This window comes from Aspergillus nidulans, chromosome VIII, assembly GCF_000011425.1.
Source record: "Aspergillus nidulans FGSC A4 chromosome VIII".
NCBI lineage: Eukaryota > Fungi > Ascomycota > Eurotiomycetes > Eurotiales > Aspergillaceae > Aspergillus > Aspergillus nidulans.
The window spans coordinates 4,696,329-4,722,319 of NC_066264.1; the positions used below are offsets into that span (position 1 = coordinate 4,696,329).

The 25,991-nt window shown below is 50.1% G+C and overlaps 12 protein-coding genes across 12 annotated transcripts, besides 1 other annotated feature; 7 read left to right on the forward strand and 5 right to left on the reverse strand.

Moving 5' to 3' along the window:
- Positions 1 to 25,991: part of a sequence feature (contig 1.2 1..168814(-1)) that runs on past the window's edge.
- Positions 1,049 to 2,063, forward strand: ANIA_00049 (PIG-L family deacetylase; the record flags this gene model as incomplete). The annotated part of the gene is made up of 2 exons (XM_652561.2): positions 1,049 to 1,292; positions 1,356 to 2,063. 2 exons carry the CDS (start codon positions 1,049 to 1,051, stop codon positions 2,048 to 2,050), a joined length of 939 nt encoding a protein of 312 aa, XP_657653.2. The 3' UTR covers positions 2,051 to 2,063.
- ANIA_00048 (uncharacterized protein) lies at positions 2,476 to 4,899 on the reverse strand (the record flags this gene model as incomplete). Its single annotated transcript, XM_652560.1, has 1 exon — positions 2,476 to 4,899. One exon carries the CDS (start codon positions 4,897 to 4,899, stop codon positions 2,476 to 2,478), a length of 2,424 nt encoding a protein of 807 aa, XP_657652.1.
- Positions 5,191 to 5,838, forward strand: ANIA_10007 (U4/U6-U5 snRNP complex subunit LSM3). Its single transcript, XM_050611086.1, has 4 exons — positions 5,191 to 5,369; positions 5,431 to 5,523; positions 5,599 to 5,635; positions 5,685 to 5,838. Exons 1-4 carry the CDS (start codon positions 5,244 to 5,246, stop codon positions 5,717 to 5,719), a joined length of 291 nt encoding a protein of 96 aa, XP_050469350.1. The 5' UTR covers positions 5,191 to 5,243; the 3' UTR covers positions 5,720 to 5,838.
- Positions 6,273 to 8,702, forward strand: ANIA_10003 (putative GTP binding protein (GTPBP1)). The gene is made up of 3 exons (XM_050611087.1): positions 6,273 to 6,500; positions 6,569 to 8,081; positions 8,129 to 8,702. The coding sequence occupies exons 1-3, from the start codon at positions 6,447 to 6,449 to the stop codon at positions 8,428 to 8,430; spliced, it is 1,869 nt and encodes a 622-aa protein (XP_050469351.1). The 5' UTR covers positions 6,273 to 6,446; the 3' UTR covers positions 8,431 to 8,702.
- ANIA_00046 (histidine--tRNA ligase) lies at positions 9,063 to 11,050 on the forward strand. Its single transcript, XM_050611088.1, has 5 exons — positions 9,063 to 9,292; positions 9,341 to 9,365; positions 9,422 to 9,689; positions 9,751 to 9,999; positions 10,046 to 11,050. Exons 1-5 carry the CDS (start codon positions 9,067 to 9,069, stop codon positions 10,925 to 10,927), a joined length of 1,650 nt encoding a protein of 549 aa, XP_050469352.1. The 5' UTR covers positions 9,063 to 9,066; the 3' UTR covers positions 10,928 to 11,050.
- On the forward strand, positions 11,304 to 12,908 carry ANIA_00045 (uncharacterized protein). Its single transcript, XM_050611089.1, has 2 exons — positions 11,304 to 11,604; positions 11,662 to 12,908. Exons 1-2 carry the CDS (start codon positions 11,409 to 11,411, stop codon positions 12,600 to 12,602), a joined length of 1,137 nt encoding a protein of 378 aa, XP_050469353.1. The 5' UTR covers positions 11,304 to 11,408; the 3' UTR covers positions 12,603 to 12,908.
- Positions 12,971 to 16,579, reverse strand: ANIA_00044 (DNA helicase rad5; the record flags this gene model as incomplete). The annotated part of the gene is made up of 1 exon (XM_652556.1): positions 12,971 to 16,579. One exon carries the CDS (start codon positions 16,577 to 16,579, stop codon positions 12,971 to 12,973), a length of 3,609 nt encoding a protein of 1,202 aa, XP_657648.1.
- On the forward strand, positions 16,932 to 18,184 carry ANIA_00043 (uncharacterized protein; the record flags this gene model as incomplete). Its single annotated transcript, XM_652555.1, has 2 exons — positions 16,932 to 17,113; positions 17,188 to 18,184. 2 exons carry the CDS (start codon positions 16,932 to 16,934, stop codon positions 18,182 to 18,184), a joined length of 1,179 nt encoding a protein of 392 aa, XP_657647.1.
- On the reverse strand, positions 18,626 to 20,508 carry ANIA_00042 (putative CorA family metal ion transporter; the record flags this gene model as incomplete). The annotated part of the gene is made up of 4 exons (XM_050611090.1): positions 18,626 to 18,685; positions 18,743 to 18,816; positions 18,867 to 18,962; positions 19,005 to 20,508. 4 exons carry the CDS (start codon positions 20,506 to 20,508, stop codon positions 18,626 to 18,628), a joined length of 1,734 nt encoding a protein of 577 aa, XP_050469354.1.
- Positions 20,904 to 21,175, reverse strand: ANIA_00041 (uncharacterized protein; the record flags this gene model as incomplete). The annotated part of the gene is made up of 2 exons (XM_652553.1): positions 20,904 to 20,947; positions 21,028 to 21,175. 2 exons carry the CDS (start codon positions 21,173 to 21,175, stop codon positions 20,904 to 20,906), a joined length of 192 nt encoding a protein of 63 aa, XP_657645.1.
- ANIA_10006 (uncharacterized protein) lies at positions 21,302 to 22,098 on the reverse strand. The gene is made up of 2 exons (XM_050611091.1): positions 21,597 to 22,098; positions 21,302 to 21,543 (listed from the first exon to the last, which is right to left on the reverse strand). Exons 1-2 carry the CDS (start codon positions 21,952 to 21,954, stop codon positions 21,323 to 21,325), a joined length of 579 nt encoding a protein of 192 aa, XP_050469355.1. The 5' UTR covers positions 21,955 to 22,098; the 3' UTR covers positions 21,302 to 21,322.
- Positions 22,348 to 25,798, forward strand: ANIA_00040 (DNA-directed DNA polymerase gamma MIP1; the record flags this gene model as incomplete). The annotated part of the gene is made up of 2 exons (XM_652552.1): positions 22,348 to 22,510; positions 22,557 to 25,798. The coding sequence occupies 2 exons, from the start codon at positions 22,348 to 22,350 to the stop codon at positions 25,796 to 25,798; spliced, it is 3,405 nt and encodes a 1,134-aa protein (XP_657644.1).

Genomic DNA, 25,991 nt, shown 5'->3' on the forward strand with positions numbered 1-25,991 from the left:
GGAGGTGGTGGTGGAGGAGGAGGAGGAGGTGGTGGTGGTGGTGGTGGTGTAAGAAAGAAGGGATAGTTATTAAATAGTGAAGATGCAACGCGAGGCAGAAAAACAGAGCAGTGCGCCGTAGGCGTAGGAGGATAGAGAGATGAGAAGGGAGAGAGAAGAAGAGGACGATCGCTGAGATCCTCTGGATTAATAGGTCAGGTTTGCGGTAGGCAAGTCCGAGCTCAGGGACGACCCGTCAACTTTGAGATAGACGGCTTGATTTCACTGGACTATTTCACTGAACAAACGTGACGGCACTTGATTTCAAAGAGTGAAGGAATTGCAGCGTACCTTATCGTTGGGAGCAAAATCGAGTGCGTTGTCATCAAAAATGGCCTGGAGGACATATTCTCTTCAGCAGGCGGCTGCATGCATGCACGTACTACTCAGAGCACATATGAAATCTACCTGATAGTATACGTACAGCTTGACCACCAGAAACAAGCGGCGGGAATTGGGCCCTCATTGCTATAACAAATAATGGGCGCCTTATCAGAGGAAAGCATAACCATATCCCAAGTTCGCGCTGGTAACCAAGCCTACCATCAATTAGAGAAAAATAAAAAGAGAGAACAAATGCTGAACAAAAGTACGCATCCCGTCACTCCTATCTACCTGGGTTCTGATGCACGGCACTTGAGTATAATTCTCACCCTATAGGACTGGTGTTACATACTGTAGTAGGTAGTGAACCCTTCTAAGTCGAGAATGTCAAGGCCAAAGAGGACCTAAGCAGCTCGGCAAGAAAGTTGATTCTAGAGTGGTAAGGGCGCTTCCTCACGACAACGTACCTGGATCTGGAAATATAAATAATAACAGTGGTTAGGACATGGTGACTTCAGACGTTGTGTTGAATGGATTGATCTACCTGGAGCCGAAAATGTAGGTATAGCTCCCCACAGCAATCCTCCTGGACAGTCCCACTAGGCCCACTGCCCGCCACGCGCATTGAACTCCTTAACGTCACCTCTTTCTCCCTTATTTTCTCGTCTCCAAGACCAATTCCACCATGAACCCAGACCCTCAGGCGCTCATCTCAATTGGCTTCGCCATTGCAGCGGCTTTCCTTTTCTGGACCCTCTCCTCAACCACAACGTCCCCTTTTGCCCGCACATTCCCGCAGCTCTACAACAAGCGGATATGTCTGCTCATCGCGCACCCCGACGACGAAGCAATGTTCTTTGCGCCGACATTGCTGGCTTTAACAAAGCCAGAGCTAGGGAACCATATCAAGATTCTGTGTTTGAGTAGCGGTATGCTGGTCTCCTTCATTCTATGGCCTTGATTCCGAAACCAATTGATGGGTTGTGCTGTAGGGGACGCCGACGGCCTGGGCCACATCCGACGCGGCGAACTCCAGAAAAGCGCAAAACGCCTAGGCATTCGCGGAGATAACGACGTGCTGGTTCTCGATGACCCACGGTTCCAGGATGGGATGGGGAACAGTTGGGCGAAGAACGAGATCGCCGCGCTACTTACTGCAACGTTTGCGCCGAACGCATCAGCATCCGCGTCCAAGTCGATGTCGCGCAAACAAGCAAAATCTAGAGACGAAGCGCCCACCGCTACAATCGACGTCCTCCTGACCTTTGACGCCCACGGTGTATCGAACCACATCAACCACCGCTCGCTCTACCACGGCGCGCGCCATTTTCTCAGTATGCTGATGAAAGATAAATCCGGGTATTCGTGTCCTGTTACGCTGTATACACTTAGAACGACGAATCTGCTACGGAAGTATATCGGTGTACTGGATGCGCCGTTTACAATGGTCAAGGGGGTTTTGGATGGTTTGTTTGCAGTTTCGTCGTCTAAAACTAGGAAAAACGCCAAAGACCAAATGCCGGCAAAACTGCTCTTCGTTAGCTCCGTGGGCGAGTGGATGACGGCACAGTCGGCTATGGTGAAGGCGCATCAGAGCCAGATGATTTGGTTTCGATGGGGGTGGATTGGAATTGGCAGGTACATGGTCGTTAACGATTTGAAGAAGGAGGGGCCCTCGCCTTACTGATATTTCATCTGGGGTTATATTACGGTCTTTGTGAAGCTTAGCGCACATGTGACGCTGATTTATCTACTATTTGTACTATTATGAAAATATAGAACAACTGATATCGATGATGTATAATAGAAGTTACTCATGTCTTCCAGCTCTAGTATTGACAAGAAATGTGAAGTTCCGCTCGAACATGTGAACAGCATCTCTATTGGGATAAGAACAGGCAAGGGAAGCTTGATGTCTTATTCACAAAGCGTGACTAACCGTGAGGGGTATCTGGGAAGTAAATTAAATAAATAACCAGCACAATGCATCGCACCATGCACTCCTGTGCTTTTTTTTTTTCGACTAAAGGCATGCTACACCCAGGCAACCGAAGTCAAACTCAGCGTCCGCGAATGCAAGTCGTGAGAGTTGAATCGTACCGAAGGTAGACTCTAAGCAGTTGGAATAGCTGCGTACTCGTCCTCATCATCAACACCAGAAAGGGACCCAAAAGCCTTCATGAGCGCCGATTTCTTCAACTGGGCCGATTCATACGCTTCCTCAACCCAGAAACGAGGTCGGGCGGGCTCGGCGGATTTGGTGGCACAGTGGCTATACACCTCATTTTCAGCTGGTAGCTGCACCTCTGATACTTGGTCTTGAACTGCGTCCTCCAGGTTGCGAGAGTCGTAATCGAAGATAGTTGGTTCAAAAAGTCGCCTGAGCAGAGGGTTGTGAAGATCGCCGGGAGACATATTTCGTTTATACGTGGCCCAGATAAACTCATCGTCGTACTCTTGGTTGCTAATAACGAGCCTAAAGCTGTCGTTGAAGGATGGTCGGCGGACCGGTATCCGCGCATGAGTTGAATACCTAGCAGAACCGTAATATGATACACCATGGAATTGGACGATTCCGGTAGACGTAGCGTAGCGGACTCGTGCTGGAATAAAGTCTCGCCATTCCTCCATAAGCTGAGGCAGGAATTGGCGTTCCCATACATCAAAGCTCCGACCGAGCCAGTCTCCCCTGTGGATCAGAAGATTTGCAAGGCGCTCTATTATTCTCGTCTGCTGCATGACTAGAAGCCGAAGGACATCGTAGGTGTGGACGGCATCTGCAAAACCTCGTGACCAGAGAATCTGGGGGTCCATTTCCCCGTCATTAGAACGGGGGTATCGCAGGTAGGATTCGACAATTTCTCGCGCAGCTATTCTCTTTCGTCTTGTCTCATCCAGGACTTTGTATGCCGCGCGCATGTGATAGAGGAAATCGTTCAAACGGTGAAATACCCATGCTGTCTTGGCGAGCTTCGAATGCATTTCCGCTGAGGGCTCGATATTGTAGGGTTCCTTTGTCATTGTTTCGAACAAATTTTCTAAGAGGCTGGTGTTTATAAGACCTTTAGATTTCCGCTCAGCGTCAGGTCCATATTTGCGTCGGGACAAAACAAACGCCCATTCGAATAACTCGGCCCAGATTGACTCTGGGACTTCAACGTCATAAGACCGCGAAACAAGCTCGATGATGCGTACTGCACTTTCAATATCGTTGGCCGCACTGAATGAGTGCGCTACCGCGCGAAGGAGCCGAGCAGAGGGGTAAAAGGGTGAAGAACGATCATACTCGGTGACTTCAACATGTCGCCCTTTCCGTAGTGCATCGACATCAATGTTCCAGATGGTCTGTAGAATGCATTCCATCGTTTCGTTATCTCCCACTCGGGCGGCCGCCATGAAAAGGTTCACTATGCTCGCCTCATCACCGTCGATGCCCGATGCTGTCATCTCATCGAAGATTTCTTGTACTTCTGTTCGCACACTGCGTCCTGCAGTTCCGTAGCCTTCCCAGCCGAGGTCTCCAAACTTTCGTCTCCTGTAGGAGAAAGGTGTAATGCGTAAACGGTATTTCTCTTTACCGGTATAAGCTGAATTCCAAACTTTGGCTTCCATGTAGTGATTGTAACACTCAAGGTTGGGAGATATATCGTCCATCCTCATGGAATTCCAGATATGGTCCGCCATAAGCGCATCGCCGAGAGACCGAGCGCAGTCAAGAAGGTGTGTGTATTCAGCAAGCCCTAAAGCCTGACCTCTCGATCTTCGTATCCGGACAATCGCAGAAAGATTCCTAACAAAATCATCGAAGAGTGTATGCTGCGCCTTAAAGCGTTTGATCTGAACAGTATATGGATGCAACGGTCGGTATATCTCTTTGAAGGGCTCAACGAAATGGGCGGGTGAGAGAAGGTGCAAGGCTTCGATAAAGCTGCTCTGCGGCATTGTTGCAACCAGTTCTTCGCAGTCATAGTTGAGCATGGCAGCCATTACCTGGTCTGGCTGAGCGGTCTCTAGGATCGCATAGAACTCTTTTCTCACAGTGTCCGCGTCTTTTGGCTTTCTCCCACGAATAGTGACCAGGTCTGAAATTCTGCTATCAAAGGCTGCAGTTTCCTGATCGCCAGCGTTTCGATTCGCTGTGTCGATCATGATATTCCTTACAGGCTCACTAGTCATTTCATTTGTTGGGGTAATGACAGTTTCACTAATGGGCTCATTTGTATGCTCGCTGACCGGCTCGCTCTGGCGTTCGCAGGCCTTGAATTTTGGTTTATTCCAGCTAGCAGCAGCCCCGGGGGTTCCAGATTCCGAATTTGAGTGTTCACTTGTGGGGTCGCTGTTCGGTTTGCTAGCCTTGGATCTAGGTGCTGTCTTGGTGTTTCGATTCCAGGCAGCCAAAGAGCCCCTGGTAGTAAACAGTCGCCCGAACTGAGCGGTGGGAGCCGCGCCAAGTGGCAGCTTCTGGATGCCATGACGGCTAAGAGAGCCAGCAGAGCTGACACTATTGAAAGAGCGACTTTGTAAAACCAACCTCATTGAGAATGACTACGAGAAAGCAGAAAGGCAAGAAAAGGTGAAAAGGAGGGTGAGGAGAACATGGTGCAGATGAGGGGGTGGTACAGGGTCCCCTGGTCAAAACACTGCCCGGTATTGCCATTATGTCTGGCTGCTAAGTGGTACGCTTTGTCCTTCAGTAAGATGCAGCGCCAGTAGCGGTCCAGTAGTGGTGTGTTACTAGCCCGTGTTAAGTCCGGGGTAGGAAAATGGCGCTAATTTCAGTCTTGGCGCTCGGCGCGTTTTTGTCTTATCCGATCTGTCTGACGAGCAGAGCTGTGTCCCTGTTACCCACTCCTTTCATTATCCCCTCCATCTACAACAAAATGGCCGACACCGAGGGCGCGGGCACCTCATCCGTATCCGAGCCTTTGGACCTCGTCCGCCTCTCCCTCGACGAGATCGTTTTTGTCAAGCTGCGGGGTGATCGCGAGCTCAAGGGTCGTTTACACGTGGGTCTATCGTCTAGCCAGCTGGCTTCAGGACTTTTGCTAATGCCAATTGTGCTCTTAGGCTTACGACAGTCATTGCAATCTGGTTCTAGGTGATGTTGAGGAGACAATCTACGTTGTGGAGGAGGACGAGAACGAGCAAGAGCACATCCGAGTACGCTGATTATCTTCCTCTCCAATGCGGCATCATGAAGAATTTGATTAACACCTTTTGTTTTCGACTTTTTAGACGATCAAGAAACAGGAAGAGATGCTGTTCGTTCGAGGTGCGCTATCGATTTCATATAATAATTAGGCTGCCGCTGACCCGGCCAGGTGACTCGGTCGTTTTAATATCTCCCCAAGCCTGATTGATTCAAACTGTGATCCATTGCAACTTTAGAAAGAGTACGCACTTCATTCGGGGACTGTTTGCCATAACGAGTCTCCGACTTCACGAGCCATCATACTGGGGCTACGAATTCGACGAATGACCGAGACTTAGTTGCAGGTTATCGGACACGGTTTCGGACGCGGTTTCTGGCGTTGATAACTTCCCATTTTCTGTCGCTTATACCGGCTTTGCCGGTAAAGCTCCAGGAGCATAGGAATCGCCGGTTAACCGCGATACTTTATTCCCCCTCTTGGAGGTTCATTGATAGAGCATAATGAATTAGTCATCGATCTGAGGATCAATCTATGGCAGAGTACTACCTCACGAGGGCAATGCTTCTCTGAGTCAATGCAAGTTGTGTTTTAGTGTCTTGTGCTGTTGTGGCAGTGCCGCTGTAGTTGGAATGACTCAAATGGGCTGCTATCGATAAAGCTCACCCCGTCTCCCCAGCTCTTATTTAAACCACAATAATCCCTTCCTCTGCTCCTACAACCACATCTACTTTGCGTTTGTCTCTCAAAATTCATATATTTATTTCTGGCTCCGGCTCGAAGAATGATCGTACGAATACGTGTCTGAACCGCCATTGGCGACTGCTCGTTTCCGACCGTTTAGCTAGCATCATATAACGACACCGACTTCGCGAACCAGTAAATCATTGTACCTGCTTGTCAACTACTTCGTTCTGGGCGCAAACACGGATCATGCGGACGGACTCTTTAAAACCCTCTCTGGAAGACCGGCGAAGAGGCGAGCTCGTGAGTTGTTGTCCTGCCTCGAGTACCCCTCATTTGCGGCCTCCGCTAACTACGTATCCATGCTCCAGGCGCTCAGCGAGTTTGCGGAATATGCGGACAAACAACAGTCGCTCCGCTCCGCTCAAACAGCTCCGATCAACAGCGGCACTAGTGACAAATCTTCTGCGCATGAGGAGCATGCCGAGTTGGAGATCCTCGACCAGCTGGGGCTATCCGATGAACCCAAGACCGTCAGGCTGAAGGACCTATTGCTCCGTACAGACAGCAAATCTGAAGAAAACCTCAAGGCCCTGGCAGAGTTATTGCAAAGCCGCATTGATGAAGGCCATGGGGAGACAATTTTCGATCTCGGGGTTGAGGATGGGGGAGAGTCCATGTCCCTCAGCCTCGATCAGTGGAATATAGCCCTGAACCGGCTGCGAGAAGCTGCAACAACTCTCTCCGCACATTGCCGCATTCTCCTAACCTACAATGTTGGCGGTCCCGAAGAGGCAAAAACTACAAATTACCGGATAAAGGGTTCGTGGGGTAAGATTCTCATTCGGCAGCCTGCGGAAACAATAGAGGAAATGGCGGAGATTCGGATGGCAGTGGTAGGGAATGTTGATGCTGGAAAGAGTACCATGCTCGGTGTCCTCGTGAAAGGAGGCTTGGATGACGGGCGTGGTAAAGCACGAGTGAATCTCTTCCGCCACAAGCACGAGATTGAGAGCGGGAGGACCAGCTCGGTCGGTCTAGAGATTATGGGCTTTGATAGCCAAGGAGAGATCGTGAGCAGCTCGCAGGGCCGCAAGCTTTCTTGGGAAGAGATTGGCAAACGGTCCGCTAAAGTCATCTCCTTCTCTGACCTCGCCGGTCACGAACGTTACCTGCGGACGACAGTCTTTGGCATGCTGAGCAGCAATCCTAATTATTGCCTTCTAATGGTTGCGGCCAACAATGGCCTTATTGGTATGAGCAAGGAACATCTGGGCATAGCCCTGGCTCTGAACGTGCCGGTTATGGTCATAATCACCAAAATCGATATCTGCCCCCCTCAGATTTTGCAAGAGACTATCTCCCAGTTGACTAAGATCCTCAAGTCGCCTGGAGCTCGGAAAATCCCTATATTTGTGAAGGACATGGAGGAGACAATCAACACTGCCACGCAGTTTGTCTCTCAACGGATATGCCCTATCTTTCAGGTTTCTAACGTGACTGGAGAGAATCTGGAGCTTGTTCGGACGTTCTTAAACATCCTTCCTTACCGCGGACAGTATAATCCTGACGCGCCCTTTGAGTTTTTGATTAATGACACTTTCTCCGTCCCGCATGTCGGTACTGTTGTGTCTGGAGTGGCCAAGTCTGGGGTGATCCACGCTGGCGATTCCGTCTTGGTTGGTCCTGACTCCCTCGGGCAGTTTACTACGACTACTATCAAGTCTATCGAGCGCAAGCGTATCCAGGTAAATGCCTGCTTTGCTGGACAGTCTGGATCGTTTGCATTGAAGCGTGTGCGGCGAAAGGAAGTTCGGAAAGGCATGGTTGTTCTCAAAAAATTGGATCAACAGCCCAAAGTCTACCGAGAGTTCATTGCTGAAGGTACTTATCATCATAGACCATGGTTGGATTCTTGCTAACTTATATAGTCCTCATCCTGTCTCATGCGACGACTATAAAGCCTCGGTATCAGGCTATGCTCCATGTCGGGGCGGTGAGCCAAACATGCTCTGTCATCGACATTGACCGACCTTACATTCGAACTGGTGATCGTGCCCTAGTTGCCTTCCGTTTCATGCAGCGGCCCGAATTCCTCGCTCCTGGTGATCGGGTACTCTTCCGAGAGGGTAAGACGAAGGGACTAGGCATTGTCAAGAGCGTTGGATACGATTCAAGCAATCCATTGAGCCCCGAAGCAAGAAAAGAGTATGAGCGGAAAGAAAAGCACTGATCTTTCTGCTGGTGCTGTTCGACTCTCTCAATACCCCTCAAACCCTGGCCGAGAAGTCAGCGGCTTACGACGCGTCACTATATGTCTGTCTTTCTGCATGCGAGTGGATCTTTGAGTCATTTTTCATGAAATCCTGGGTTTCTCTTTTTTCTATATACAGTGCAGACACGACAGCCTGCCTTTGTTTATTGTTAATGGGCAATGTTATGACTTTTATGTTTTATTTCTTCTGTTTTTAACATCACCATATGCAGGACAATTCTTGGATAGAGAATCTTAGCTAAATAAACTTACTCCGTCTTCACAGGACCTGGTTTTTCGCTTCTATCATGAGGTATTTCCAAGGGCGCCCGTCCGATCTGTGGCTGTGCAGAGAATAGAAAAATAAATATTTGGTATAGCAGTAGTACACCCTGATACAAAATCGACTCGCCTATCTTGCGATCGGCGCTGGAGCCATGGCCGTACAAGGTACCTGTTAGGTGGATCATGAGGATTTGCAGGCCAGAGTATGTAAAGACAGTGTGGCTAATGCAAGCGGTGCAAGTGTGGCTCGGTTGCTTGACTCATCCAAATTTTTCCGTTCCACCAGACGCAGCCCCTCAATTGCGTCCACGGGCTCCAGTTGTTATCTTCATGCGGTTGATTTCTTCAGTCAAATCATTCCGTGATCTCACCCTGTGCGCCCTTCGGAGACCCCTCATCCGCACTCTTCGGGAAATCCGGGCCATCAACGTTCCCTATCAACAACACTTTCGTTCTCTCACTTCACAAATTCAAGAACCAATAGACATGGCGACCAAGGAGGGGAAGTCAAACAAGTTGAGCTTTCAGCTCAAGACACCTAAAGGCACAAGAGATTGTAAGTTGCGTGGCTGACTCCCGAAACACTTTCACTGACCTTTTCAAGGGATTGGTGTCGATATGATTATCCGGTAAACATCCAACTACTAGTGTCTTATCGCTTGCCCCTCACTTACGCTTTCAACAGTGAATCGATCTTCAGCGCCATCACGGAAGTGTTCAAGCGACACGGCGGTACGCAACTAGACACACCCGTATTCGAATTAAAGGAGATCCTGGCTGGCAAATATGGCGAGGACTCTCGTCTTATCTATGACCTTGCCGACCAAGGTGGAGAGGACAGCGCCCTTCGCTACGACTTGACGGTGCCGCTTGCACGATGGCTCGCCATGAACACCTCAGTGCAACACATTAAGCGGTTTCAAATAGCTAAGGTGTACCGACGAGATCAGCCGGTGAGTCAATTGTGGTGTGGGGCACAAACGTTGTTGTCCAGGCTAATGCCTTCGACAATAGGCAGTTGCGAAAGGGCGGATGCGCGAGTTCTACCAATGCGACTTTGATATCGCTGGTTCCTACGACCCTATGATCCCAGATGCTGAGGTCCTCCGAATTGTAGTAGAGGTTTTTGAGGCGCTCAACATGCGCGACTATATCACGATTAAGCTTAACCACCGAAAGATTCTTGATGGGTTGTTTGGAGCGTGTGGTGTTCCTGGGGATAAGATTCGTTCAATAAGTTCTGCGGTTGACAAGCTTGATAAGGTATGTTAGGGTCTACCTGCACACTGAACCCAGCTGACAGGCTTAGCTCCCATGGGAGCAAGTCAAATTAGAGATGGAAGAGAAGGGGTTGGCACCAGAAGTCGCGGACAAGGTTGGGCAGTATGTGAAGCTGAGCGGTGGCCGTGATATTCTGGACACCATTAGATCCGACGATCTACTAAGCACCAATGAGAACGTTATGAAGGGCGTTGAGGACATGGAGCTTCTTTTCAAATATCTCGAGGCTTTCGACGTTTTAGATAAGATCTCCTTCGACCTCTCCCTTGCCCGAGGCTTGGATTACTATACCGGTCTCATTTACGAAGTTGTTACACCACTGTCCTCCGCAGAAGGGTTCGCTCAGTCCCAGAAAAAGTCAAAATCGAAATCAAACGGAGAGGACCAGAACATTGGCGTTGGCAGTATTGCTGCAGGTGGACGCTATGACGACCTGGTTAACATGTTTGCCAAGAAGCGTCAAATCCCCTGTGTTGGTATCTCGTTCGGTGTCGATCGAATCTTCACAATCATGAAGCAGCGCCTTGAGAACGAGGCCAAAGAGGGCAATGCCTCCATGCGCGCCAGCGAAGTGGATGTCTTCGTCATGGCTTTCGGTGGTAAGGGCTTCAATGGCCTTCTCCTCGAGCGCATGTCTGTTGCCAATCAGCTATGGAAGGCAGGCATCAAGGCTGAATTCGCCCAGACTGTTAAGCCGAAGCTGCCGCAACAATTCAAGCTGGCTGAAGCCGGTGGTATTCCGCTTGCTGTCATTCTTGGGGAGGACGAGTTAGCAGCGGGCAAGGTCAAGCTAAAGGAACTTGGACTGCCCGAAGGCCACCCAGAAAAAGACGGCACTTTAATCTCACGAGAGGATCTTGTGGAAGAGATCAAGAAGAAGCTAAACAAAATTTCCTTACCAATTCGCTAGGTGGCGCGTATCCCGATATTAACCGGGAGACATCAATCGGGCAGCTGGCTATCCTGATAGGACAAAAAAATAGACTAGATATCCAATCGTCATAAGCATTATCTCATTTTACTTTGGCTGCTACATTCCATTGTTTGCTGCTGTCTCCACCTGATATCAGCCACGTGATCTAAATTGACGTCACTTACGTCACTGCCTTATAGTGCACTAACAAGTCGAGCATGAACCAATCCGAACATCATGGATCATCACCGTCGAAAATATGACGTTAAGCAGCCGGTTTGGGCTCGAATTTCACTGACGTATTTCGTGCAAGCACGGCCTCAGCCGTCGCAGCATCGATCTATATAACCATTGTACACTAGGCCCTTGGCCAGAGGCAATATATTCGCAGAATACAAAACACTAGTATTTGGTTCAACTTTGACTTGTTCATATTCTCCACTTCACTATTACTTGGCATTGCTTCTATCTCACGACCATGGAGACCATTACTCAGGCTGTTCAAAGCGCATCCAATGCCCTCTGGAACGAGGTCGATGCCCTTAGAGGTGGCCAGCAGGCTCAGACTGAACAGCGAGTTCCTCAGCAACAACAACAACATGGCGACGAGCCTATGTCCGGAATTCAGGGCAAGGGAACTGTGACTGACCCCTATGATGCAGGCAATCGAGATGGTAAGCCATCTTTCCTGTTGCACCTTTAGAGGCCAACCTCTAATCATAAATCTACAGATCAACTCGGCGCCCCCATCTCGAAAGACAATACCGCCGCTATGACAGAGCCACTCTCTACAGACCCCGGCACTTTCCAAGACAAGTACCAGGATTCTAGCGCAAACAAAGACGGCAAAGCCGCCCTGGTCACCTCTAATATCGGCCCCTCAAACCCATCCTTTCAACACCCTGACCCTGTTATTGGCAAGCAGCACACCTCTGGGCCCGCGGGCAAGAGCACACTTAAGGATGAGCCTCTCAGTACGCACAAAAGCACCCTGAAGGATGAGGGTCTCACCTCTCGCCCGAAGCCTGACGAGCCTGCCACAACCTACAACACACGCTCTACCGACGACGCCGAAACCACTGCAAAGAAGGTAAACGCGGCTGGCCCCAGCGCTGGCCTTGGGTCTGGTATCGCCGCCGGCGCTGGAGCTGGATCACTTTCAGGTGCTGCAGTGGCACCTGCTGCCCAGCCTCGCTCTGAGCAACGGGGCAACATCTCATTTTCTCACGCTCAGAGCGTGAGCCAGCCCAATGACAAAGGGCCCTCCACTTCCGTCGCCGGTACTGCCAAGAGCGTAAGTCAGAGCAAGTCCAAGGAGCCTTCTGCTACCGATCTCAGTGCACCCCAAGCTCCCAGGCAAGTGACAGAGAATAGCTCTGGACCTACCACTACTGGTACGGGTGCCGCTCCAACGAGCGTGAGTAAGGATGAGCGCAAGGAACCTTCTAATGCCGGCACCGGCGCAGGAGCTGATGCTGAGACCACTGATTCCGGCTCCGCCGAGAAGCTTGTTCCATCTACCGAGGAGGTTGCTGAGAAGCACGGTGTCAGTAAGGAGGCTCTCCGCGGTCCCAGTGTCCCACCTCCTCGCAAGTCCTACGAAAGGCAGATGCAAGGTGCCGAATCCCAGAAGAAAAAGGACGATCTGCCTAAGACAACCAAAAATGGTTAGTAATCGTGTTTCACTTCACGTCTTAGTTCTACTGACAAGCTCGATTTAGATGACAAGAAAGAGAAACACCATTCGAGTATGAAGGAGAAATTGAACAAGGTTCTCCACCATCACTAAACAAAATCTCTTTTCGAAACGTTCTTAGTTTTTGCTTTGGTAATACTGGAAACATAAGCCGGTTCAAATGGACAGTGAATATAATGCTTTTTGGTACGCAGCGGGGGTCTTTTTTCATCGAACATGTATTACTATAATTATTGCCATTGAATGAGATATCTCTCAAAAATCTATTATTATATTCAAAACGAAACAACAGCCATACCCATAAATTGGTTCACAAATATGAATGTACAGTCGAGTGAGTAACACTACTCAAACAACAACCTCAATTCCTCGATCCTCTCTTTCCTCCTCTCCTCCTCATTGCCCTCTCCCATAAGTCCCAGCGACCCAGCAATCCCCATCTTCCTCTCCTGAACCCGCAGCATCCTCTCCTCAATCGAGTCCTTGACAATGAACCGCACGACATTGACATCACGCAGCTGGCCCATTCTATGAACGCGGTCAATAGCTTGCGCCTCGATGGCAAAAGACCACCACGGATCCATCATGAAGACGTTAGAAGCAGCAGTGAGATTGAGGCCGACGCCGCCGGCCTTGAGAGATATCAGTAGTACTGTCGGCGAGGATGGGGAAGAAGACTGCTTGGGTGTTTTCGGTGTTGGGGTGAGTCCCGACGGCGCTGACGTCGATTCGGCCTGGTCCAGCTCTTCCTGCGTAAATGTTTCAAACTTCGTGAACTGGGCCAGGACTTCGGCGCGAGCCTTTTGAGCCATTGTTCCATCAAGCCGGACGAACGAGATCCCGGCTTTCGTCAGCTGCGGACCTATGAGGTCTAAGAAAGATGTGAACTGGGAGAAGACGACGGATTTGGTGCCGGCCGGGACGCGCACGAGGTGCGCGAGAAGCGCATGGATTTTGGCTGATGTATGTGCTGACGGGGAGAGCGGGTTGATTCTCCTCAGAGAGATGCGTGGTGGTGGTGGTGGTTGCGAGCTGCTATATACGTTGTCGCCCCCTATAGATGAGGGCGTTTGTTCAGTAGGCGTGGTATTTGGAGATTGGTAGCGGACGACCTCGAAGATATCCTGCGGGTTCAAGTCCGCGCGGCAAGAGAAACAACGGGGCTGAACGCCCTTGTCCCTTTGGTGCTGGATATAATCCTTGAGACATCCCTTACAAGCGCTGTGCCAGCAGGCTGTGACGGCGGGGTCGATCATGGGTTCTTCTGAGCAGATGGGGCATTCACCGGCGGATTCGGTCTGGATTTGACGGAGGGCGTGGGCAGTGAATTTCATAGAGGGATCGGGAGGTTCGTTGGAGGACTCGGCATCTGAAGTCGTTGCGGTGAACCTGTTGATGAGTTCTTGGAGGTCCATATCGTCCTTGAGGTCACTGTCCTGGTCAGCCGCGGCCGCGGCGTCTTCTTCGTCTGCGACAATTGCCTTGTTGCGCGTGAGAATTGGGTGGCAGCATGTCTGGCGGAGACGTAGGAGTTGTGCAAAGATGGTTGAGTACGACTTAAGTAGTGTTCCGGCTGCCACGTTGCTGTTGAACGTTTGCTTCGCCCGGGTATAAATGTGATTATAGATTTCCCGTTCTTGCTCTATAAGCTCGACTTTTTCGATACGTATCGTCCGCTTCGGTAGCGGGACCAATGGCTCTCCTTCAGGAGTTTTCATCGATTTAGTACGCCGAAGAACCAGGGGTTCAAGGACTGTTTGTACGACACTAATCGCACGCACGACCTCCTTAGACTCGAAGGGTGCCGTAATAAATGTCTTCCAAAAGGAAAAGTTGTTCCACGGCTCAACTCTGAGAAATCTTACCAAGCTGAATAAATCTTCCAAACGGTTGACGATGGGTGTGCCAGTGAGAACCCATCGGTGTGTTGCTTTTAGGTCGTAACATGCTCTTGCCGTCTTCGACCGTCTATTCTTGATTATATGGGCTTCATCGAGGATAACTCGGAAGAAGTCAACCGAGAATAGGTTTCCAGGTGTCCAGGAAGTCCCCGGTGCTAGTGCTTGATGCGTTCTGTGTTCAGACATCACAACCCCGTAACTCGTGAGGATCATGTTTGGGGCTGCAGCATTGCCAGCAGAACACATTTCTCGTAGATTAACATTTTTCTCATTTCCGTAATACATCAAGACCTTCATCGACCCATTTCTGGACGCCTTCAGGGCCTCCCCCTCCCATTGGGCGAGTAGAGACATTGGCGCAACAACTAGGGTTGTATAGGGAGCCGGAACGACACCAGACACGGGAAGTCTGGTCAAATTACCAAGACTCTGTGTTGGAGGGAGGTTTCTGTGGGAATGAACTAAACTTAACATCTCGATGGTTTTCCCCAGGCCCATCTCATCTGCGAGAATACCTCCTAGGCAATGCTGTTCTTGAGCAGGGAAGTCAAGACTGAGCTCTCCAGAGTAAGGATTGACATAAAAATGGTTTATCCCTTCAATAATCGGCAGGTCCTTGTCATCAACGTCTTTCAGTGGCCAATCGTACTCTTCCCAGAGGGGATGTATCGAGACCTCTCTCCCGGATTTCTTATCCTTCTCCTTCGAGAGCATCCAATAAAGCGCTTGTTTCTGGTATTTTCGCAGATCCATGGCGAACGATGAGGGAGGCTGGGCTTCAGGCATGCTAAAGTCGAAGGACTGCGCCTTTTTGTACAATGCATCAAGCTGGTCTTGCTCAAGCTCCGCAGGTTCCTCGTCTCCGGAGTCGGTATTACCAGACTTCGCAAGCTTTTTGGCCTCCTGGTCTGCCATTTCAGCTGCGCGGAGCAAACCTTCTTTCCTCTGCTTCTTGATTTCGTCATCCTGGGTTGTAGATTTGAGACCAATTTCGTCAAAGAGTTGCACTAGAGCGACCTGGCGAAGACGCAGTTGCTTCTCCTCAGCACTTTCTTCCTGTTCGAATATCGTAGTTGCCCTATTGTCGTCTTGTTTCTGGGGTAGTTCCTTTGGCTGGAAAGCTTCTATTCGCATGAAACACCGGAGCTGCAGATAAATGGTGTCGTTCACTCGGAGCCGGTCCGGTGCAAACACGCATACGCCGCGAAATTCACAAATCTTCTGGTCGAGCAGGGTGGACACCCATTCGGCTGTCTCCCGAGGTAATCGTCCAATCTCCTGGCCAGCAGTGTTTGTGAAGCGCGTAAGAACATCCCCTTTCTGGTTGACTCTAAGTTTGCCGGTGCGGCCGCGAGTAGAAAGAGGCTGGGATCTTGCACGCTCAATATTGACAGTGTCACCGTGCTTGATCAATCCAATTCCACTCCTGGTAGCCCACGCCTCTACACCAAATGCACCAAGGTATCTTCGTGCAGGTTGTAATTTTGAACGCGAGATAGGTTCTGTAACAGAATCGGCACCATTTTCTGCTGGCCCTGTACCCTGCTCTCTCGATGTATGTAACGGGGAAGGTCGTGAAGCGTTTCTCTCGCAGGATAATAACGTCGTCTGACTTGAGCCAGGGCTCCCTGCATTCTTCCACGATCCATCAAAGTAGACATTTATAGCTTTTTCAAGGCTTCCATCGGACAGCTTTCGAATCTGCGACAGTGTCTCCGGTGAGACTTGCTCCCCTACAATGCTGACGAAAGCCTCGGTATCAAAATCGCTGAGAGTATCATGGGCCGGTGATTGTGCCTGATGTGTACGGGTTCCGGCAGCTGTCGCTGGCTGCGTTGCGTGCCCACCATTTGAAAAGTTATACTCCTGTTGTGTCTGAATTTGTGCAGGGGAGCCGTTGGCGCTATAATTTGGGTCCGTATGCGTAGAGGCAGATGAGGACGCGTCGAGAGCTGGTGACTTTTCGGCCGGGGTCACAGCGGTATCGAGAGGGTCGTCAACGAAGAAGCGTCGTTTCTTAAGCGGGCGATCATTAGATGCGTCAAAGTTCATAATGCAGCGTATGTATGTCAGCTAGTATATTGTAAGGAAGGAGGAAGATCAGGTAGGCGGAGGACGCGCCGCAGACGCGCAGCAAATAGAAAATCACTTAAACTTCTTTCGGCCGGAATTTAGGGAAAAAGTGCGCAGTGACCTCAACCACAGCTTCGACATCTTCCAACCTAGCTTTCGAGACCAGCGAGTCTATTTCATAATTCTTAAACGATCTCGAATTCTTAGCCATACACTTCAGTGGTGCTTTCCGTCTCGCTTGAAGGCCCTACTCGAGCAATTGGTACCGGTGTTGCGCAATCTGACGCAACCTTCAAACTATCACCTCAACCATCATCTCTACCGTCAAACGATGACGACCATGTCCTTGTTAAAAGACACAGTGCTTTCATCTAGATCAACGCGCCAGATCTACAGACTCTCCAAAGCAGTCAATATCGCCCATTCAGAACGCTGCCTCAGCACATCCCCCGCCACCGGCGCCGCAGCAGCGGAAGTCGAAGCTGCACAGAAATACTGCCTCAACCTCCTGGCGTACGCCGACCCCGCAGCTTTTTATTTGAATAACCTCATATACAATGCTAGATTCTGATACGTCTGTTGTGCAGGAAATATGACCGCCCTTCATACACCCTCAGCACCTTCATCCCCAGCCAAGCCCGTCCGGCATACATCGCCCTGCGCGCCCTAAATTCCACGTTATCTTTAATTCCCGACACAACGTCCTCGCATACAATCGGGTTAATGCGCCTGCAGTTCTGGCGCGAGGCAATTGCAAAGACACTCACCGGCTCGCCTCCCAAAGAACCCATCGCGATTCTTCTCGCCTCCGCAATCGAGGACCTCCATCACAGAAGCGGCGGCAGGGCAAAGCTAAGCAAGAACTGGCTGAATCGCATGATTAACGCACGGGAGCAGACTCTCACAAATGATCCGTACCCAAACCTGGAGGCCTTGGAAAGCTATGCAGAGAATACGTACAGCACACTGCTTTATTTGACGCTTTCTGTGCTCCCTATGACGAGTGTTACCGCGGATCATGTCGCAAGTCATATTGGGAAGGCGGCGGGGATCGCAGCAGTATTGAGGGGGTTGCCGATTGTGGCATTCCCAGCACAGACGCAATCCGCCACTAGTGCCGGGGACAGCATGGCGGCTTTACAGGGAGGGGCAAAGCAGGGTGCCGTTATGCTGCCTTTGGATGTCATGGCGCAGGCGGGAGTGAAGGAGGAAGAGGTGTTCAGGCGGGGTGCGGAGGCAGAGGGTTTACGTGATGCGGTGTTTACAGTTGCAACAAGGGCGAGCGATCACTTAATCACGGCTCAGCAGATGCTGAGCAATCTGCGAGCGGGACAGAATGTCGGCCATGACTATGAGCATGAGGGGGAGGAAGATCATCAGTATTCTGTTGAAGAGGGACGACACGAGTCGCAACTAGACGAGGTAAATCGGGCTTTTGGAGTGTTTATGCCTGCGGTTGGGACGCGACTCTGGTTGGACAAACTGGAGAGCTTGGACTTTGATATCTTCCGCCCTGAGCTCCTTAGGTCAGACTGGAAACTGCCGTGGAAAGCTTATTTGGCATTCCAACGGAGATCCTTGTAAAAATATACCTCTTAGCGAGACAGAATGTACAATATAGGCTGTACAATATAGACTGTACAATATAGACTGTACAATATAGACTGTACAATATAGACTGTACAATATAGACTGGGGTGTACAATAGATCCATGTTTCGGGACTCGAAGGAACCCCAAGGAAATGTTGCACCACTGCGAGATTGACAAAGAGTCATATCGGCTACTCTCGCTTCGATATTTTTTCTCTTCTCTGACGTCTCGAGCTGCTAATAAGCCGTCTCTGAGCTAACAGCACAGCATACCGCTGGATTTTGTCACGCCTAACAAGGGTCAGCGCAAGCACTAAAGGACAGCGAGAAGCCTCACATGAGGAAGAGCGTCGTTACGAAAACAAACGGCGGCGCGATTATCCAAAAATATCTAATCAGTCAGCTTGACTCACGGAAGCGTAGCAACGTTGTACTTACGCATCACTATGCTCAGTAACCCCAGTGAACCTCTCGAAGTTCATGCCAAAGTAACCCTGCCAAACGTAAGTATATATATACATATATTTCTGTGTCACACGATGAAGACCGACCGTTAAGAATGTAAGAGGAAGGTATAAGCAGGTCACAAGGGTCAACTGCTTCATACTCTCGTTCTGGTAGGCACCTACTATGGTCAACCGTACGATCAGGACTGAATGGCACAGCAGCACTCACCAATTGTGTTGAAAATCAAATCAATCATGTTGTCTGCGGCCCGTCTCATCTGGTCGTATCCTTCGACAATGGTAATGCAATGGTCTAGAGCATCGCCTAGGTATGTGTGGCACATATTGCTTATAGACACGCTGGTACCCCCCATGCTCATGAGATTTGGGGTGGCGAGCCCAATGTGTCCTTGACCGGTGGAGGAAGGTGTGGCAAAGCCTGGGGGTCTAATAACCCCTAGGCCAGGGGTGCTGACGGGCTCAGAACGGTGATCTCGAAGAGCATTGATGATAGTCGCAATCGGCTGCATAGCGCTGCGGAGGATCGAGATCTCAGAGGTCAGGATATATAGACTCTTGGATTGGTCAACGTCTGGATCTGTCAAGACATCGAGTTCCAAATCGCCGATTGCGTCCTGATAAGCCGTGGTGACCGGTATTGCCAGATCAATAATGGCATCCAAGATAGCTTGCACGAGCATGCTAGCATCACAAGACTGGCGCAAGATTGTCTCCGATTGCGCGAGACGCCTAGTAATAGGAGCCTCAATCTCTTCTGCGCTTGCCTCGAAGAAGGATGTCACGGTATTGTCAGCGTGGAGGAATATTGATACCTGTTCAAGGGTCACTGCCAAACCCTTAGGTGCCAATACAGCGTGGCGCTCCATGAAAGCAATCCGGTCTTCATTTGGACCGCCTCGGTACCGCTGAATGCTGCGCGCAGTGCCTGGAATGTCAGCTACGCCACCAAATCTGGGTTGTTTTGTAGTCCCATTCATTTCACGTGGAAATCCAGCTCCAGCCCCATCAGTGTCCCTATTCTCCGCTTCAGATTTTCGAGTTCTATTCCAGAAGATATCTTTCAATGCTGCTTGAATGACACGGCGTCTGGTCGCTTTCTTTAGAGACACAGATTTGCTGCTGAGAATCGAACTTCTCCGCTCTGGCCTCGAGGCTACACTGCTGTCCTCATCCTCCTCTTCCGAGTCGCTGGACTCCTGTCGCATATTGATAAGCTTCTGTAGGGTAAGGACGATATAGGCATGGTCCGAGTACCAATCCACCTTGGTACGGTTCGTTTCGTTAATCAAATCTTCGAGGGCAAGTCTGTGTAATCCCTTTTTGTTACCCAGGACCCTAATAACATCCCAGCTAAGTCCGTTGACATTGATCCATCTGCATTGAACCCAGGGCTCTCGTTCCCTGGACATGAATGACTCTATTGTATCATTGTCAAGTGCATACTGTCGCATTTCATGCTGGGAAAAGTCCACTACTGTTATCTCGCAACGACGATGCAAGCTCGTCGCTATTGAAGTCATCCATTCTGCATTGTACGCTGGGAGTGGCCTGGTAGGGTCGATACCGGGCTCCGTCCCAGGTTGCCAGTTGGGGTCATGTGCAACGGTGTCCGGACGGTAAGAGCGAGCAGTATTTGCCCGACGTGCACGGTACCTTACGGTCTCCTGCGAATTTTGACGCGGAGGAACCGTATGCGACTCTGGTGACGCATTTTCCCAGTTGGTGGGAGAAACCGTTCGGTGTAGTGGGCGTGGATGAGCCTCAATATCTGGGAGATGATCCGGTCCCGCTTCAGATCGTGGCGACGGCGTGTTGGCAAATGCTGCGTGATCAAATGAATGAACGCTCATCTTGTAGAATAGGTGTAGGTTCTCTTAAGAGTCGACAAGCAAGAAACTAATTCAGGCACATGCAGTGAAGGTTACTTCCACCCTTGGCATTGAGGCAGATGGACTCTCATTCGAGTAATGCATCCTCGATGACGATTCAGGGGTGGATGAACTCTATGAGGCGACCGAGAGTTGTCGAAGCCTAGAAATTCAAAAAGTCCCAAGACAACGAAAATTCAGAACGTTTAGAGATGAAATCCTGACGGATATCAAAAGGTTATGGATGCGATGGATCTTTGAAGTCAACATTGGACCCTGTTTATTTCTTGGCGCGCTTAATTGCCGTTTCCCCGTTTCCCAATCAGGAAACTACCTCTACCAGTTCAGGATCTCCAGAGTTCAAGCAGACAAATCATTTACTGGCCGGGTGTAGTAGCCCTCTTAATATTTCTGCTATGGGCTATACAAAGTCTTATGTTAAGATCTAAATGCTTAAGAGGCGGTACTTCAACAGCGTTGTAACGAATCCGCGGCACATACAGCTGTGGCCACACTGCAATATCGACGCAGTACACATTGCAACCGTATTGTTCGGACGGGAAATAACGCAAATAGCCGAGTCATTGACAAATAGAGGAAATGGGAATGACCACTCCTCAAAGCGATAGCCTTCGCTATCAAGTGGCATATTGTCTCGGCCATGGGCCGAGTTCCAATAGCATTCCAATCACATACAGCCTGCTAGGAATGTGTTGCGGGTATGTCGTCATAAAGCCATTTCTGTCATGGCTTGTTTTAAGCGTGCATCTGTTAATAGATAGCCCACTTCATATATTCAAGATGTAGCCCTCTGCTCCGCTAAGTTGGTCCGCTTCTTCGTGAATAGCTTAATCTGCAATGGTACTAGGTTCCTTTTTGACCCGATTGCATCTACTCCGGAGAGAGGTTGTCGACATTGAGGACAGAGACCCCGTGGAGCTTTCCCGGCACGGTCTGCTCGCTGCTCTTCCGTGGTTGCTAACCATTCCATGATGCATTTGTGACAGAATAAATGCCCTTGGTTTATATTAGCCGATCCATTCAGCATCTGTCCATGATAGAATACATACCACATATGGTAGCGGTGGCGTCCTTGGGTGTTTCCATGCATACAGGGCAAGTATAGGCAGTCAATCTCGACCGTGCATTTCCTCCATCATTTGACTGCTGCGCAGCGACAGCGTCTTCCCGTTGTTTTGCAAGTACCTTGGCTAAAGAGGAGTTCCCGTCCACCTCCGTAAGATCGATCGGCTCGACGGGCTCGTTATCTGGTTGCGATGATGAAGATGAAATGGTCTGATTTGTCAGTCGGCGACGCTTATGGAGCCTTGAAGGGCCAGCCTGGGTTGTCGAAGATCGCCGTCGACGTGGCGGGGATGAAGACGGTAACTCAACGGCTGAGATGCGGCGGGAGGCAGCCCGCTCCATGATGGGGCAAGATGAGAAGATTGAGCTCACTCGGGGTCGAACTGGGAAAAGAGGGAAAAGATAATGCCTTCTCCGGGGGACGCAGCTTGAAGGACTGATGAAGCGCCGGAGAAGTTCATGAGTGTGTCGGCGTTCAGCTATCAACGCAACATAAGAGGCCCATTTGTGAGGTGGACGACATTGTCAAAGATGGTTCTGCCCGCCTTCCAACTGATAAGCGATAGACGTTCATGAAGGCGGTGGAGGCTGGATAAACAATGTTCCGTGATTCCAGATCCGAAGATTCCACGATAAGGATGCAAGCTAAATCCCTCCCTAGGTCAATAGCTATTGATCAAGCAAAGTAGAGTTTCGATACCATGGAGTCTATACCCTCCCCTCATCGCTCATAATATGCTTAAAGGTCACTGCACACCCTACTCGCGGGGTGTTCCTCGTTTTTATGCTCAGAAAACTCGCATTCGCTCATTTGCTCAGTCGCAAGCCTCGCCACTAGCAGCAAGATACTACAGCACACAAGATGGAGCTGTTGAGCGCCAACGGAAGTCGTTGTCTGGTAAGTAAGCTACCACTCATCAATATCCTTGGTACTGACTGTATAGTGCCTGGTGTGGCCAGATTCAATGAAATTGGTGTTCAACAGCTGAGCGATCACGTTTACTCCCAAATCTTTTTCAACAAGCCGACGCCGCCAGATCCGAACCTAGTCGCGCTATCTAAAGATCATCTTGCGCGACATGATCTCCTTGGGAAGGCGCAGGAGCATGCGGACCCGGTCGCCTTTGACCTCCCCGGCCTTCAAGGTCAAACGTTGGATGAACACTTCTATAAGCTGGGAATGGACTCATCAGAACCATATCTCACTTACTCGAAAGAATACGCAGTCGTTAATTCGCCGGAACTCCCGCGCAAATGGGTCAGGCGCAGCGGATGGACCAAATACAACAGTGATGGCAGTTGGGAAGCTGTGGATGCGCCAAACGAATCAATGATTACATTTGATACGGAAGTGATGTACAAGGAGCATCCATTTGCTGTAATGGCATGCGCTGTTAGCCCGACAGCTTGGTACGCATGGATATCTCCTTGGTTATTAAGGGAGTCCGAGAATGAAATTCAACTTGTTCCTCTAGGCGATCCAACTAAGCCCCGTATCATCGTGGGACACAATATCGGCTATGATCGTGCGCGCGTCTTGGAGGAGTATGACCTTAAGCAGACGGCTAATTTCTTTCTCGACACGATGTCGCTTCATGTCGCGGTGAATGGGATGTGCTCACAGCAACGGCCTACATGGATGCGTCATAAGAAGAACAGAGATCTAAGAGACAAGATTGCAAGTGACAGTAACTCCGTTGAGCTTGCAGCTTTGATCGAGAATAAAATGATACGGGAAGAGGAAGAAGAACTGTGGGTTGGAAGGAGCTCGGTCAACTCACTCCGCGATGTAGCCAAATTCCATTGCGATGTTACTATTGACAAGTCTCAGAGGGACTATTTTGGCGAGCTTGAGAGACCGCAGATACTGGCAAAGCTGGATGAGCTGCTCGACTACTGTGCTGCGGATGTTGCAATCACCCATCGTGTGTACAAGAAGGTTTTTCTTAATTTTCTTGAGACTTGCCCACATCCAGTCAGCTTTGGCGCTCTTAGGCATCTCTCGTCTGTGATTCTTCCAGTTAATCAGACTTGGAAGGAGTATCTTGATAACGCCGAGTCGACCTATAATCAGAGACTGGGTGATGTCCAGCGAAGACTTGTCGAGCTATGTGATGAAGCGCTGAGTGTCAAAGATGATCCAGAGAAATACATGAATGATCCCTGGCTACGACAGCTGGATTGGTCCGGCCAGGAGGTCAAGATGGTGAAAGGAAAGAAGAAAGGCGACCCTCCTCGACCCGCCGCCAGGCAGAAGAAGCCTGGCATGCCGCAGTGGTACAAAGATTTGTTCAGCTCGAATACTGCAGATATTAACCTAACGGTCCGGACACGGATCGCGCCAATCTTGTTGAAGCTATCATGGGACACGCATCCACTGATCTGGTCAGATAAGCACGGCTGGACGTTCAAAGTTCCCCGCGACAAAGCTCACCAGTACGAGAATCAACCAGTGGTTGCATGTAATATGACAGAGGAAAAAAATCCAGAGCTACATAATGATAGGAAGCACATCTACTTTAAACTTCCTCACAAGGACGGACCAACGGCGCGCTGCGTCAGTCCGTTGGCCAAAGGGTACCTGCAATATTTCGAGCGTGGCACACTGTCTTCTCAGTATGCCCTTGCTAAGGAGGCATTGGAGATGAATGCATCTTGTTCTTATTGGATTAGTGCTCGTGACAGAATCATGGGCCAGTTGGTTGTTTATGAGAATGATGTACGGCCTGCTTCTCCGAGTTCAAAGAACGGTGATCAAAAATTGGGTTATATTCTACCTCAGATCATCCCTATGGGCACAATCACTCGAAGGGCAGTGGAGAACACGTGGCTTACAGCGAGTAATGCCAAGGCGAACCGTGTTGGCTCTGAGCTGAAAGCAATGATAAAAGCCCCTCCGGGCTACGCTTTCGTTGGTGCTGATGTTGACTCTCAAGAGCTGTGGATCGCAAGTCTCATTGGCGATGCCCAATTCCAGCTTCACGGCGGAAATGCAATCGGATTCATGACCCTCGAGGGATCCAAAGCTGCAGGAACTGACATGCACTCCCGCACCGCTAAGATTCTGGGCATCTCGCGAAATGACGCAAAGGTCTTCAACTATGGTCGTATTTATGGAGCCGGTGTCAAGTTTGCGGCGACGCTGCTGCGCCAGTTCAACCCATCGATGTCTGAAAGAGAAACCCAGGAGGTAGCAAGTAAGCTTTATAAAGAGACCAAGGGTGCCAAAACCACTCGCCGCCTCCTGAGCGATAATCCATTCTGGCGGGGAGGCACAGAGTCCTTTGTCTTCAACAAGCTAGAAGAGTTTGCTGATCAAGAAAGACCACGAACCCCAGTTCTAGGCGCCGGTATCACCGAAGCCCTAATGCGGCGCTTTATCAACAGAGGAAGCTTTATGACTTCCCGTATCAACTGGGCTATTCAGTCTTCTGGTGTCGACTATCTACACATGCTGATCATCGCCATGGATTATCTCATTCGACGCTTCAATATTCAGGCGCGTCTAGCCATCACCGTCCACGACGAAATCAGATACCTTGTCAAGGAGCAGGATAAATATCGCGCTGCTCTGGCCCTGCAGGTTTCCAACGTATGGACGCGCGCCATGTTCTCGCAGCAGGTTGGCATCAACGATCTGCCTCAATCATGCGCCTACTTCTCGCAAGTCGACATTGACCATGTCTTACGCAAGGAAGTCGACATGGACTGCGTAACACCTTCCCACCCACACAAGATCCCACACGGAGAGAGCTTAAACATCACCCAGCTTCTTGATAAGAATGACGCAGCCCGCCTCGACCCATCAATCACCCCCATCTCCCGCCCTACACCCGAAAAGTATACCTACACGCCTCGCAAAACCGTCATGTCTGCGCTCCAAACCACCAACAACCTAGCATTTATCAAAGCCCAGATTACGAAAGATGACAAAGAGCTCCGCGATATCATCAAAGATGTCACGAAACTCAATAACCCCGTCAACGCCAAATGTACAGTTCCGCGGTCGGACACGCGCGCCAAAGCAACAGCCAAACCTGTAGCCGAACCGCAGAAAGCCATCCTCATGGATATTGGCTCTGGTTTATACGGTGGCGGCGTTCGAGACTTCACCCAGGGGAGCAGGCCTCCTCAAGTCAACCTCCATCGGCAACCGTGGAAACCACGACCCACGGCTAGAGCATAGTCATTTATCAACAACTCTGCGCTTTTGATTTACCACGACTTCTATATTTCCTATGTACATGTCTTTTTCCCTCCGAGATGATCTTATCAGATCCATATCTCGATTATACTTTTCATACTTCGTCGATGTATTATACGACTAATGAAGCATTGAAGGCGGCGTCTGTGGCTATCTGGGTTGGGCTGGGCTGGGA